The sequence below is a fragment of the Aedes albopictus genome, chromosome 3, assembly GCF_035046485.1.
Source record: "Aedes albopictus strain Foshan chromosome 3, AalbF5, whole genome shotgun sequence".
Lineage (NCBI taxonomy): Eukaryota > Metazoa > Arthropoda > Insecta > Diptera > Culicidae > Aedes > Aedes albopictus.
In genome coordinates, this window is record NC_085138.1 from 444,624,221 (window position 1) to 444,636,766 (window position 12,546).

The window sequence follows — 12,546 nt, forward strand, 5'->3', positions numbered from 1 at the left end:
GCTGCAAGGGCTGTCGGCAAGAATTGTCAAAGTTGAATCACCCCTCATCATAGCGTAAAAAGCTGGATATTTGGTCACTTTCGATGGGACACCCGGAAACGATTCCGAGACACTACCGGTAGTTTTAAATGTGGTCTGAACCTATGTTCAAACTAACTGTTCATCAAGTTACTTAAAAAGCTGCGATTTGATGTATCGCATATATGGGTTTGGAACAATTTTACATTTGAACAGCTCTGGCGGGAGACCCGGAACCAGTAACACCACCAGTAACTTATGTGAACTGTGTCTTTTTTTTGTGCATCAGGCTACTGAAAAAAAAACAATATTTGAGCTTGGGTTTGATTCACTTTTATATTTGGCCATTTCTGTTGAAATTCCCGGAACCGGTTCCGGAACGCTAACATGATTCATTTTTACATTTGACCAATTCCGGTGGGACACCCGGAACCGGTTGTAGAACACTACCGGTGGTCTCAAACGCAATCTGAGGCTATTTTCTTGAAGATCGTTTATCTTACTTACCTTACCGATCAGGCTAAGGCCGGGGTGGCCTCTGCTGTACATAGTTGCCGCCTCCATTCCACTCGGTCCATGGCTGTTTGTCTCCAGTTCCGCACTCTGCGTAGGGTCCGCAGATCGTCCTCCACTTGATCGACCCACCTAGCTCGCTGCGCTCTACGTCTTCTTGTACCGGTCGGATGGCTCTCGAGAACCATTTTAGTCGGGTTGCTATCCGACATCCTGATGACGTGACCCGCCCACCGAAGCCTTCCGATTTTCACGGTATGAACGACAGTGATGGAAAACAGTGAGCATTGCAGCTGAGCAGACACAAACGCAAAGCTATCCTACTCGTGAACAACAGAAGCCTGAATATATTCACACTTCCTTCACTCGCGAACTAACGAAGCTGGTCACACTCGTGATTGATTCGCGAAGCAGCTCTGAACATTTTTCAATTTTGTGAAAAAACGAATTTACACGGCCGACCGATCTATATTTCAGGAACAATGAAGCACAAAGCACTACTATCTGATGGATAATTACTTGTTTTGCTATTAAAATCGCACTTAAATGCAATTCCCGGATCCTCGCTTGTTCTTCGCGAATAAAAGTTCATTAGTATTTTTGTTTTTGTTTTGCTTCATACTCATGAAGAAAGCGGGTGCGAATAAACTCACACACGGCTTACTCTCGGCACCGTGAGTAAACCGTTTGTTGGTTTTTCACTCGCGAGTTGATTCACGATGAGAGTGTTTCCATCTCTGAATGAACGATGGTTGGTTCTCTCAGCAGCTGATGCAGCTCGTGTTTCATTCGCCTTCTCCAAGTCCCGTCTTCCATCTGCACTCCGCCGTAGATGGTACGCAACACCTTCTGTTCGAAAACTCCAAGGGCGCGTTGGTCCTCTGCACGTAGGGTCCATGTTTCGTGCCCATAAAGGACGACCGGAATAATCAGCGTTTTGTAGATGGTTAACTTCGTGTTACGGCGAACTTTATTCGATCGTAGAGTTCTGCGGAGTCCAAAGTAAGAACGATTTCCTGCCACAATGCGCCTCTGAATTTCTCTGCTGGTGCCGTTTTCGGCGGTCACCAGTGAGCCCAAGTACACGAATTCTTCAACCACCTCGATTTCATCACCGTCGATATGAATTCAGGGTGGCGGGCGCGCTGATTCCTCCCTGGAGCCCTTTGCCATCATATACTTTGTCTTCGACACATTAATGACTAATCCGATTCGCCTGGCTTCACTCTTTAAATAGTCGGATGTACGTTTCCGCCATCGTCTCAAATTTACGAGCAATAATATCAATATCATCAGCGAAACCAAGCAGCTGAACGGACTTCGTGAAAATCGTTCCACTCGTGTTTATCCCCGCTCTCCTAATTAGGGTTCGTTCAAATATTACGTAACGCTTAGGGGGGAAGAAGGGGGTCTAGCTCTGTGTTACGCTTCATACAAAGTTTCAAATTTCTCCATACAAAAATTGTTACGTGGGGGAGGGAGGGGGTCTAAAATTGTCAAATTTTGCGTTACGTAATATTTGAATAAACCCTTACACCCTCTAAACCAATATTGAACAGCAAGCACGAAAGACCATCACCTTGCCGTAACTCTCTACGAGATTCGAAGGGTCTCGAGAGTGTCCCTGATACTCGAACTACGCACATCACTCGATCCATCGCCGCCTTGATCAATCGTATCAGTTTATCCGGGAATCCGTATTCGTGCATAATCTGCCATAGCTGTTCTCGATCGATTGTATCATACGCCGATTTGAAATCGATGAACAAGTGATGTGTGAGCAGTGGGCACGTTGTATTCGCGGCATTTCTGCAACACCTGGCGGATGGCGAACATTTGGTCCGCTGCAGCTCGTTCACCCATGAATCCAGCCTGATATTACCCCATGAACTCTCTTGCAATCGGTGATAGATGGCGGCATAAATTTAAGAGAGTATCTTGTAGGCAGCGCTCAGTAGTGTGATCGCGCGATAGTTCCCGCGATCCAACTTGTTGCCCTTTTTGTAGATGGGACACACCCGAAGTAACACAGAAAACATCTTTGAGAATAAACTTAAAAAAAGACGTTGTACCTAGTATAGTACTATAATCGTATTTGAACACATATTATGTTGAAATCATGTTTTAACTATGTTTGGCAATAACAAGTTACTGAAAAAATATATTTTTGTAATTACGTTGCTTATTGCCCTACTTTTCACTCACGGTTGCAACGATAAAACGGCCTACTTTTCTCCACTAAAACAAAAGTGCCGAAAAGTACTACTTTTCGGCACTCTTAAAAGTGCTGAAAAGTAGCACTTTTCGGCACTTTTGCCAGCACATACATTTTGCTCACTACTGCGTTTTCCGTAGATACAGCTGCTGCTCCTACATCCAATTAGCAGCTCGAATCCAAATCTGAACTATCCACGTTCCGATTCGGGCCGTTGATCAAGTGCAGAAGCAGCAGCAGAAGCTACTTTTGCTCATTCTCATGTTGCTGATTGACGACGACGACGACGACGGGAACTTGAAAAATTGTGACACCTTCTACACCATAGCCTACTTGATCGAACAAAAAACTGCGGCGGTGCACATGGATGCTTCCACGTGGTTCCTCCTGATTTTATGTATGTGTAGCTAGATAGATTATCCGGAACGGGAATTTTTCGTGATTACAAAAAATGTTGTATGCAACTCGTTGCAAAACTCGATTTTTTCAGCAAATCGTCATTTTGCAACTTGTTGCATAAATAACTACTTTATAATAGTTTGAAGTGACAGCAAAACGAAATCTAAATTTGAAATCAAATGTAGTCAAGACAAACTGATATCAAAATGTGATTTCAATTTGCTGCTGATTACAAATCGAGTGTATATATATTAAGCTGTCCCAAAAAAATCGATGTTAGAAAAATCAAGGTGCTCAACAAATAAAATATACGCATAATTGAATAATTTTTGTAGAACATGTCGATTTTCTAAAAGTCGTGTGAAGGTTCCGCCAGAGCATTCAATGAAATTCTCAAAAAAAAAATATTTTTTCAAACATAATAAATCTATTTCTTAGAGGAATGGCGCATATGAATAGTTCTATCAGATAAAACTTTCATGGTTGAAAATAAGAAATGGTACACGTATTTTTTGAATATATGTTGAGGAAAAAATGCTCAAAAAATAGACCTTTTGGCAGCCTTGGCGGAACCTCTAAAAGATTTTTTAGAAAATATAATAGTTCTACAAAAATGCTTCAAATATGTATATCTCTCATTTAAGGGTTGAGCACCTTGACTTTTCGAACATCGATTTTTTTGGGACAGCCTAATATATATAAACAGCCATTCCATGAAACAAGAATAGGCTCGAAAATAAAAGTGCTCCGATATTCCTCAAATTCGGTGAGAATGATCTTTACTAAAAATAATTAGACCCGTAATTTTTTGTTGCGCCATTAGGGTGGCCATTTTGAAAATAGGGTGGTCCAAATAAACGACATTTATCATTATTTTTATGATTAAACCGTCATAACTTTTAACTTTTGAACCAATAGACCGATTTGCCATCTTTTTATCTCGCGTAAAAAGATTATTAGTTCTGGCTATTAGAAAAAATATCGGGAAAAAAAATTAGTGTTCCTCATATGCAAAAATCGTAAATCGTGATTTTCATAATGTTGGACCACAACGACTATATTTTTTAATTGTTTTAACGAAAGCTTAACTCTAGTTTACAGCATTTTTGAACTCGGTAAGCTGATGGTCATTTTTTGGTGTAGAATCATGCCCTGAGTTCGAAAACGCGATGGAAAAAAACTACAGAGGAGCGGAATTTTTTTCGACTTTGTATACAAGGTTGACGATTTGAAATCGATTTTTGTTCTATTTTTAAGCAAAGTCACTTCACACATCTCATTCTCCGTAATCAATGCTTCGAATTGGCTGATTTTCTTTTGCTGTATCTCGCCTACATGTGAAATGTCAAATAAACAATGAGAAAGAATTTTAAATAGTTTTTTTCTTATTGAAAAAAAATACATTTCGCCATATATTTTTGGAAATTTTGCTAAAATTTAAGGAGATTGTCCCTAAATTTCATCAATCAGACGCAAAACCTGCTTTCAGATGATCGAATGGTATTATATTCAGCTCTTAATTTATGGAAAAAGATTTAAAATTGGTTGAACAAAATGCAAGATATTTGAATTTAGAATAATTTCATATTTTAAGAAGTTGTAAAACTCAGTACCTATTGAGCTAAAATTCAAAAACTGTTCTACTTAAAACTTTTGGAAGCACTGTTTCGAAATCAGCGCTGAGTTGTGCTTCAAAAATTTTGACCGTTGACAGAAGTTCACGACTTTCGTTTTATTTTGTTAACTAGTGCTATTTTTACATAACATATAAAAAAATTAGGAATGTGCATCAAGCTGTTTTTGGGCTCCAATTTTTTTTTTTTAATTTCAAGTCTTGTGCCCATATACGTATATATACATATACATATACAAATATGTATATGTATATGTACATATAAAAAAAATTAGGAATGTGCATCAAGCTGTTTTTGGGCTCCAATTTTTTTTTTTTAATTTCAAGTCTTGTGCCCATATACGTATATATACATATACATATACAAATATGTATATGTATATGTACATATAAAAAAAATTAGGAATGTGCATCAAGCTGTTTTTGGGCTCCAATTTTTTTTTTTAATTTCAAGTCTTGTGCCCATATACGTATATATACATATACATATACAAATATGTATATGTATATGTACATATAAAAAAAATTAGGAATGTGCATCAAGCTGTTTTTGGGCTCCAATTTTTTTTTTTTAATTTCAAGTCTTGTGCCCATATAGCGTATATATACAGCCATTCCATAGAAAAACGATATAGTGCATCTCCGATTGTCGTGAAACCTGGTGGGCTTGTAGTTCTTCGGAAATAATTAGACCCGTATTTTTTTATTTCGTCACTAGGGTGACCAATTTTCATATAGGATGGTCCAAAAAATTAGGGTTTTTCAAAACTAAAAATTTTCAAAAAATCGTAACTTTTGAACCAGTTGACCGATTTTAAACTTCTTTTCTTTGTTTGAAAGCTATTGTAGTTTTCAGGAAAAATACGTTAAAAGGGCTAAAATGTAAAGAGTACTATAAAATATGCAAATATATTAGTTGTTTCACGTTTTCATGGTCTCGGGACTAAAGGGGTACCATGGTTTTATATTTTTATCAGAAAAATCAGGAAATTTGGCGTGTATGTTGTTTTGTTTTTGAGATATGATTTTTTGAATATAGAGAGTCATATATTTTAGTACTAGCTGCTCTAAAATTTCTTGAAATTGCAAATTCTCATAAAGCTATGCATAGTATTGCTTTTTAAAGTGACTCCTGATGGTTTTGGTATCCATAATATTATAAGGAATCAAAATATAATCAAATTTGGGAAAATTTGACCTTTTGTTTTCGAAAAATCATATCTCAGGGGGTGGCCAAAATGTTTGGGATAGGCAACTTTTTTTCTCTCATAAAAAAGTTCAAAATGCTGTAACTTTTCATAGAGTGCATCAAAAATTCTCAAATTTTGACTGTTTGTCAACCTATTATATGTGCATCATTGGTACAAATTTGGGCTCGATTGGTTAATCTTTCGCGAAGCTATAATCGTTCTAGTAAAACATTATTTTTGAGACAACTTATTTTTGAGCTGTCATATCTCGGAGACCAGTGAACCGAATTAAATGAAATTTTGGGCAATTATCATCAATATATTAATGCTTGGAAATTCTTCAAAACATAGGTACTTTTAAACGTTGAAAAGAGTAATGATGATTTGACATTTTCACCCAAATAGAGGAATATGAGTAAAATTTACAATACCGCACAAAAAATACTAAATGTGCTCTTCCTCTAATCTAAATGGGCTCCAATATATTTTATTATAGATATCTTAAGAACAGAAGCAGAAAATCTTTGGAAATAAAAAATAAAAATTAATGACAGAGATGTGAAAAAAATACATTTTTTCGAGAAAGATCCTAAAAGTATCGACCCATCATAACTTTCTTCAACGTTTGAAAAGTACCTACAAGAATTTTCAAGCATTAATATATTGATGATAAACGTTCAAAATTTCATTCAATTCGGTTCACTGGTGTCCGAGATATGACAGCTCAAAAATTAGTTGTCTAAAAAATAGTGTTTTACGAGAACGATTCTAGCTTCGCGAAAGATTAACCAATCGAGCCCAAATTTGTACCAATGATGCACATATAATAGGTTGACAAACAGTCAAAATTTGAGAATTTTTGATGCACTCTATGAAAAGTTACAGCATTTTGAACTTTTTTATGAGAGAAAAAAAAGTTGCCTATCCCAAACATTTTGGCCACCCCCTGTACATAACCAAGGACGCAGAATAGTATGCGAGATTAATTTTCAGGATAGACTTTTCTGTGATTCATTCGTCTATGCGGGATCAAATTCGCGTAAATAAAAGCTACGTTACTTGGAGAAATCGCGCGAAAAATATGAATTTTGGCGGTGGCTAAAATCACTCGAAATAAGTTGCGTAAATACGAGAAAATTGTGCGAGATAAAATCGCGTACAAAGACATGTAAATATGATTTTTCGTATGAATTGTTTCTATACAGTGCAAAGAAGCAAATATACAAGATCTACAAGCATCACAGTTGAAACCCTGGAAAATAATTCTCAATTTACATGAAATGAACATTTTTGCAAATAAACTGGGATGTAAGTATTCGTAATATTGCCTATTTGTCTTAGTCTATTAACACTTTTAGTTCAAAGCTTCTAAATCACTAAACGAAAAAAAAAACAAACATCTTTCAAACTAAGTTCACCAAAACGAAACATAAAAATAAAAATCTTGTTTATTTATGTAAACTTCGTACACATATTCTATAGCAAACTATTTATATACTAAAGCTGCCACTATTTTCTATCAAAATATTATCCACGTATTAAAGCTCGTAAGTTTCATTCATGATATAGAAGTTTTGTTTTCTTGGTATCACAAATTCATCTCCACTCGAACACCCCCTCTCACCAAGGCCTCCACATATCTCCACCTGCGGTATCCTTTCCATCTGCATCCGCACCAGCATCATCCTCTTCATCGCTATCGTCCTCACTAAACTCCACTTCCCTGTCCACTTTCCTCCGCTTGGTGTCCGATTGCTCTTCTCTTTCGATCGGTTCACACCGAAGTCGTATGCGGTCGATCAGTTTATGATTGGGCTTGAAAGCCGATACTCGTGTGGAATCTTCAGGCGTTGGGGGCGTAGGGAAGGCTGCCATCAAATGTTCGGCTAGTCCGGGTCTCAGTTTCGTTAGAGGAGTGGTTGTCTTGGGGTCTCCTTTGGTGCTATCTTGATCTGAAACTGGGCTCAACGGAGGGCTCGGAGCAAATGGCTGCTTCTCTTGGAGGATCGGCTTGAAGTGGCTTGCGTTAAGTGGAGGAAGTCTGGGGAATATGGGCAAGGTATTGGTGCTGTTGTGAGGCATGATGAAGGCCAGTTCTCCACTTGGAAGTAATGAAGGGATCAGTGGCATAGCGTCCATTGCCAGTCGTCCGTTGTTGTTGATTTCGTCCGAAGATCGACCAAAGAGACCTCCAAAAGAGCCCATTGCGCCAGACTGTGGAAACCGTTGATACTTCAAGTAGGACTTTAGATGATTCGATATGCGTTGCTTGATTCCGGAGTCTACACCGGACACCGTGTTGAGATATTTGTCGATTTCTTCGATACACTCGTTAAATCCACTTTTGAACTTATCAACCACAGTCGGATCTACGGCCATCGCAATGGCCAGTTTACGACGTTCCATATCCTGCAGGTGCTTCACGGTTAGATCCAAAATGTCCGCCTTTTCTAGTTTTGAATGACGGATAGGCTGGAAGTGGATCAACAATTAGGATGGAAAATTGCGCATTTGAATTAATTATGAATTACGTACATCTTTCTTCATAGCATCCAGTAGCAGGGCCTTGAGATCGTTTAAATAATTATTTATCCTTGCTCGTCGTTTCTTCTCCATAATTGGTTTGTTGGTCTGAAATTTCATCAGAATGCCAAATTAAACACACATATTTTGATCACAAATTATGAAAAACTTGAAACTGTGAATTCACACATAGTTCAGCCATTCACGATTTAACACACACCTTTCTTATTTCCGCTTTAATCCTTCTGAGATAGCTCTCCGCATCCCGACCTTCACTGCCATGATGATCCGACTTCCCCGGAAAATCCATCTTTAGTTCACAGGCAGCAACTAATCCAATTCCATAAAACACCTCCACGCGACGCGAGGTGCAATCAGCTCAACGATTCACTTCCGTATCAATAATCACTCTATTCTCGCGCAGCTCATCGAACCCGATCTATCACCGTTCGCTTCCGACTTGCGAATGCGCGCTCCCGAAATCCCAAAGCAACCACAGAGTGTGAAGCTATTTGATCCGAACCCACTTTCCTCTGCGCGCACATGTTGTTCCCACCGATCCTCGATATCATTAAAAATTTATTCACCCCACCTCACTCCGTGTCGGTCGTCGCTCGTCGTCAGAACCCAACCAACCCAGAACCGTTCCCACGATCTATCTGCTTGGCTGCATGGCGTTCTACCCTACCCCTCTGCCTCTGCGTCCGTCTGTTTCAATAAATTTGACTTTCATCTCACTTCTCGGCGGTGTGTAGCTATGCATTTTCCCACGCCGGCCACGAAACGGGGATAGAACGGAACCACCGAGGAGGAAGACGACGACGACCAAAACATAGTAGGCATAGAACAGAAACCATAACAACGCCGACCGACCCACACCGAACCGATCCGATCGAAGGAGCGAAGGAGCACACGCAAAACGGAGTAGGCGCTTCTGCTGATGCAGTTGACCCTGCACCGGAGCGAAACATAAAACACATAGCGACACACATCGGCATGGGCGGCAGCCAAAGCAAAAGGCGCTTATCCGACTCCCGTATCGTTATGCGCACACGCATACCTGCCTTCGTGTGTATGATGCTTAGACTGCGGACTGGGGACTACGGCGTGCAATGCACTCGAGGGGATGTTAGTTTAGATATTCGAAAATGTTACTTTCGTGATACTTTGGATTTGAGTGCCAAAAATCAAGTCAATTGGTTATAAATTGACTGAGTTATAGCAGCAAGTGTCCAACATAGGTTCCACTACCCAATGATCCCAGATCCTTAAATCACATTTACAAAGAAAGTGACTATGTCCTCCCTGTGATGTTTATTATTTTTTTATTTTTTTACGAAATTTCTTGATGTTGATGTGGTCATCTGTTTATTAAAAGCTCCATTCTGGTACTGTTTTTGATTTCCATGTTAAGTTGTTTTTCTTAGTGAACAAATAACATATGGAAATTTATTTAATAGACCAAGCTCCCCTGCAAGTACCACTACTAACATTTTAAAGTACCGTAATCCGGGGTCAAATTGATCACTTTAAAACAACTTTTGCGGATAACATCAGTGCCTGTTCAAATGTTGCCAAAATAATATGTGTAAAACCAGTACCCTGTGGATCTCCATGGAACCATGTGACAGAATTTTGTTCAACAAATTTAAACTTTAAGTTTAATAACTCCAAATATCAAAATATTGGAAAAGCCAATTTGGGGCGAAATTGATCAGTATACAATTAAGCATCGGTTGGAAAGAAAAATTTCCTTCTCCGCTGAATTTTGCTCTTCTAAAACCGAATAACGCGTCTAAAATCTTACAGTTAGTGAATTTAATACTTTAAATGCAAAATTGAATTTTGAAATTTCCTCTTAAACGCCTAAAGGTAGGCAATTTTATATGAAACTAGCTGTCCCCGGCAAACTTTGTCTTGCCTACTGCGTTTTTTGAAGTTTCAAGTCCCTAGCCAAGCCACCCAAGTCCCCGTTCAAAATGTATGAAAACCCGATTTTCAAAAACTCCCAATTTTCCCATGTTTTTGGACTCATAAACCTTCCTTGGGTGAAAACTAACAGAATAAAACTTAGACGACCCAAATCGGACCAGCCGTTCGCAAGTTATGCGCGGTCCCACGTATGCCACTGCATTTTTATATATTTTTATATATATATATATAGATAAGTGATTTTTATCATAATAAATTACTATTTCCTCATAAAATGAACTTTTTATAACTATTTCATGTTCTGATTAGCTGCATAACATCCCAACCAAGGCTCCCCAAAAATGTTAAAACAGAGGATTTACGGGAAGTCCTATTAGCAATTGATTGTTTAGTAGCAATGATTTCAGCTAAATGAGAAATACATTGCAAATTCCTTGAGAAAATAAAGCAAAACTAACTTTTTCTAAATAAATAAAAGTCTACACTCATCTCTAGACATCTACGAATCAGATGACGTAAAAAGTTTAAGTTCATTACGACGCTTAAGAGTTCCTAGTATGAAATTACAATGTAGTACTCGAGCAAGTACTCAAGTGATCAATTTCACCCCGCTGATCAATTTGACCCCGGTTTATGGTACAGTTTAGAAGTCTTAATTTGAATTCTTGCCAACTGACATCAATATGGACTTTTGAGTGTTTTTTTAATTTCTGTTCACTATTTTATGTTTATGTAGTTTTATTTTGTGTATTATTTTTTTGAACATTAAAATAATGACAAAAACAAAATTAGAATAAAAATAATACATGAAAAAACAACAAAGCATAAATTGAAACAATTTCGAATGATAGAATTCAGAAGAAAATGTTCTTCTATATACCTATTTTTAGTCTATCGAGTTTTTACTTTTTTTTTCAAAAACACTATTTGAGAAAGATTCCTCATAGACAAATCACTTTTATTAAAAAAAACCCAGATTAATCCACCTAGTGGTGATAGTGCCTTTCTCGTCGAATATGTACTCATAAACTTTTCTTCGACGTTAGCCAAAATGTACCTGAATCCTGAAAACACTTGACACTAGCAACAATTTTAACAAAGCCATCATCGATTTTCGAAACTTATTGATGATACATATTCCGATGTTATGTTCAACAACAAAACAGAGCAGAAAAAGATCAGACCTCTCAGTTGACTGCTTGACAACCTTAACACTAGTCGTGTATTGGGGTCATTGTGACCCCATTCCATCCACTACGGCAGCAGGGTGAGCGTCAGCTAATGCATGAAGAAGGTTAACTTTATTCACAATCACAGATCACTTTGTGATCTTCGCCAATGTTTATTTCAGCACACTTTAGGCTATATTTTATTATCATTGGTAACACGATTCATGTAAAATTTGACCTTCCTACGAGGAAAATGCAGAAAATGTAAATTTTCTATTCAAATTTCAATCGCAATGAGAAGAGTGAGAGCTCAACCAGCCGCACCCAAATTGTGAGCAGTAATTTTAGGAGCATAAGGAGATTGGAGATTGAAAAACTGTGTAAGGTTGACGCGATTAAATTATATTTTTATATAAAACGTTGATCCATCCTACTATACATTTACACCGCAGGAATCTAAAATGGTGTGATTTGAAGAGATCGCTTTGGTCACGATTTCGTTCTCTCGCGTATATGAAGATTTGATCACAGACAAACAGACGTAACACTTCGAACATTTTTCGATTCAAATCATAGTCACGGAAACATATTCTCCCAATGCTAAAAGGACTAAGTTTGGCCGACCATCAACTAGGTGGCGGTAGTGAGCAAACGTCAAATTTGAACAAAAACGATGCGAGCGCCACGGGTGGGCAGTTGGCCAACTATCATATTTTTGAAAAAGACCGGTAAATCGGTGTACGATGGGAATTATCAGAGTGTTACGTCTGTTTGTCTGTGCTTTGATCATTTCTTCATTTATAATCTTACCCAACGTTTACATGCTATCAAAATAGCCACAATTTGATTTATCGCTTTGACATTTATTTTGTTAACCTTTATAATACCGCTATTTGATGTGCAGCTTGCATGGGTTTGGTTAAATTTTACGTTTGACCACTTCCGGCGGGACAC

The 12,546-nt window shown here is 38.1% G+C and overlaps 1 protein-coding gene across 1 annotated transcript; it reads right to left on the reverse strand.

The window, feature by feature from the left end:
* Window positions 1-6,458: 6,458 nt before the first annotated feature.
* LOC109425885 (transcription factor HES-4) lies at window positions 6,459-9,531 on the reverse strand. Its single transcript, XM_019701264.3, has 3 exons — window positions 8,712-9,531; window positions 8,504-8,599; window positions 6,459-8,440 (listed from the first exon to the last, which is right to left on the reverse strand). Exons 1-3 carry the CDS (start codon window positions 8,799-8,801, stop codon window positions 7,589-7,591), a joined length of 1,038 nt encoding a protein of 345 aa, XP_019556809.3. The 5' UTR covers window positions 8,802-9,531; the 3' UTR covers window positions 6,459-7,588.
* Between the last annotated feature and the right edge of the window lie 3,015 nt (window positions 9,532-12,546).

Coding starts and splice junctions, on each gene's coding strand:
- LOC109425885 (XM_019701264.3), bottom strand. CDS start 8,801: ATGGATTTTCCGGGGAAGTCGGATCATCATGGCAGTGAAGGTCGGGAT. Junction 8,600..8,711: donor TTAAAGCGGAAATAAGAAAG/GTGTGTGTTAAA, acceptor ATGAAATTTCAG/ACCAACAAACCAATTATGGA. Junction 8,441..8,503: donor TGGATGCTATGAAGAAAGAT/GTACGTAATTCA, acceptor ATCCACTTCCAG/CCTATCCGTCATTCAAAACT.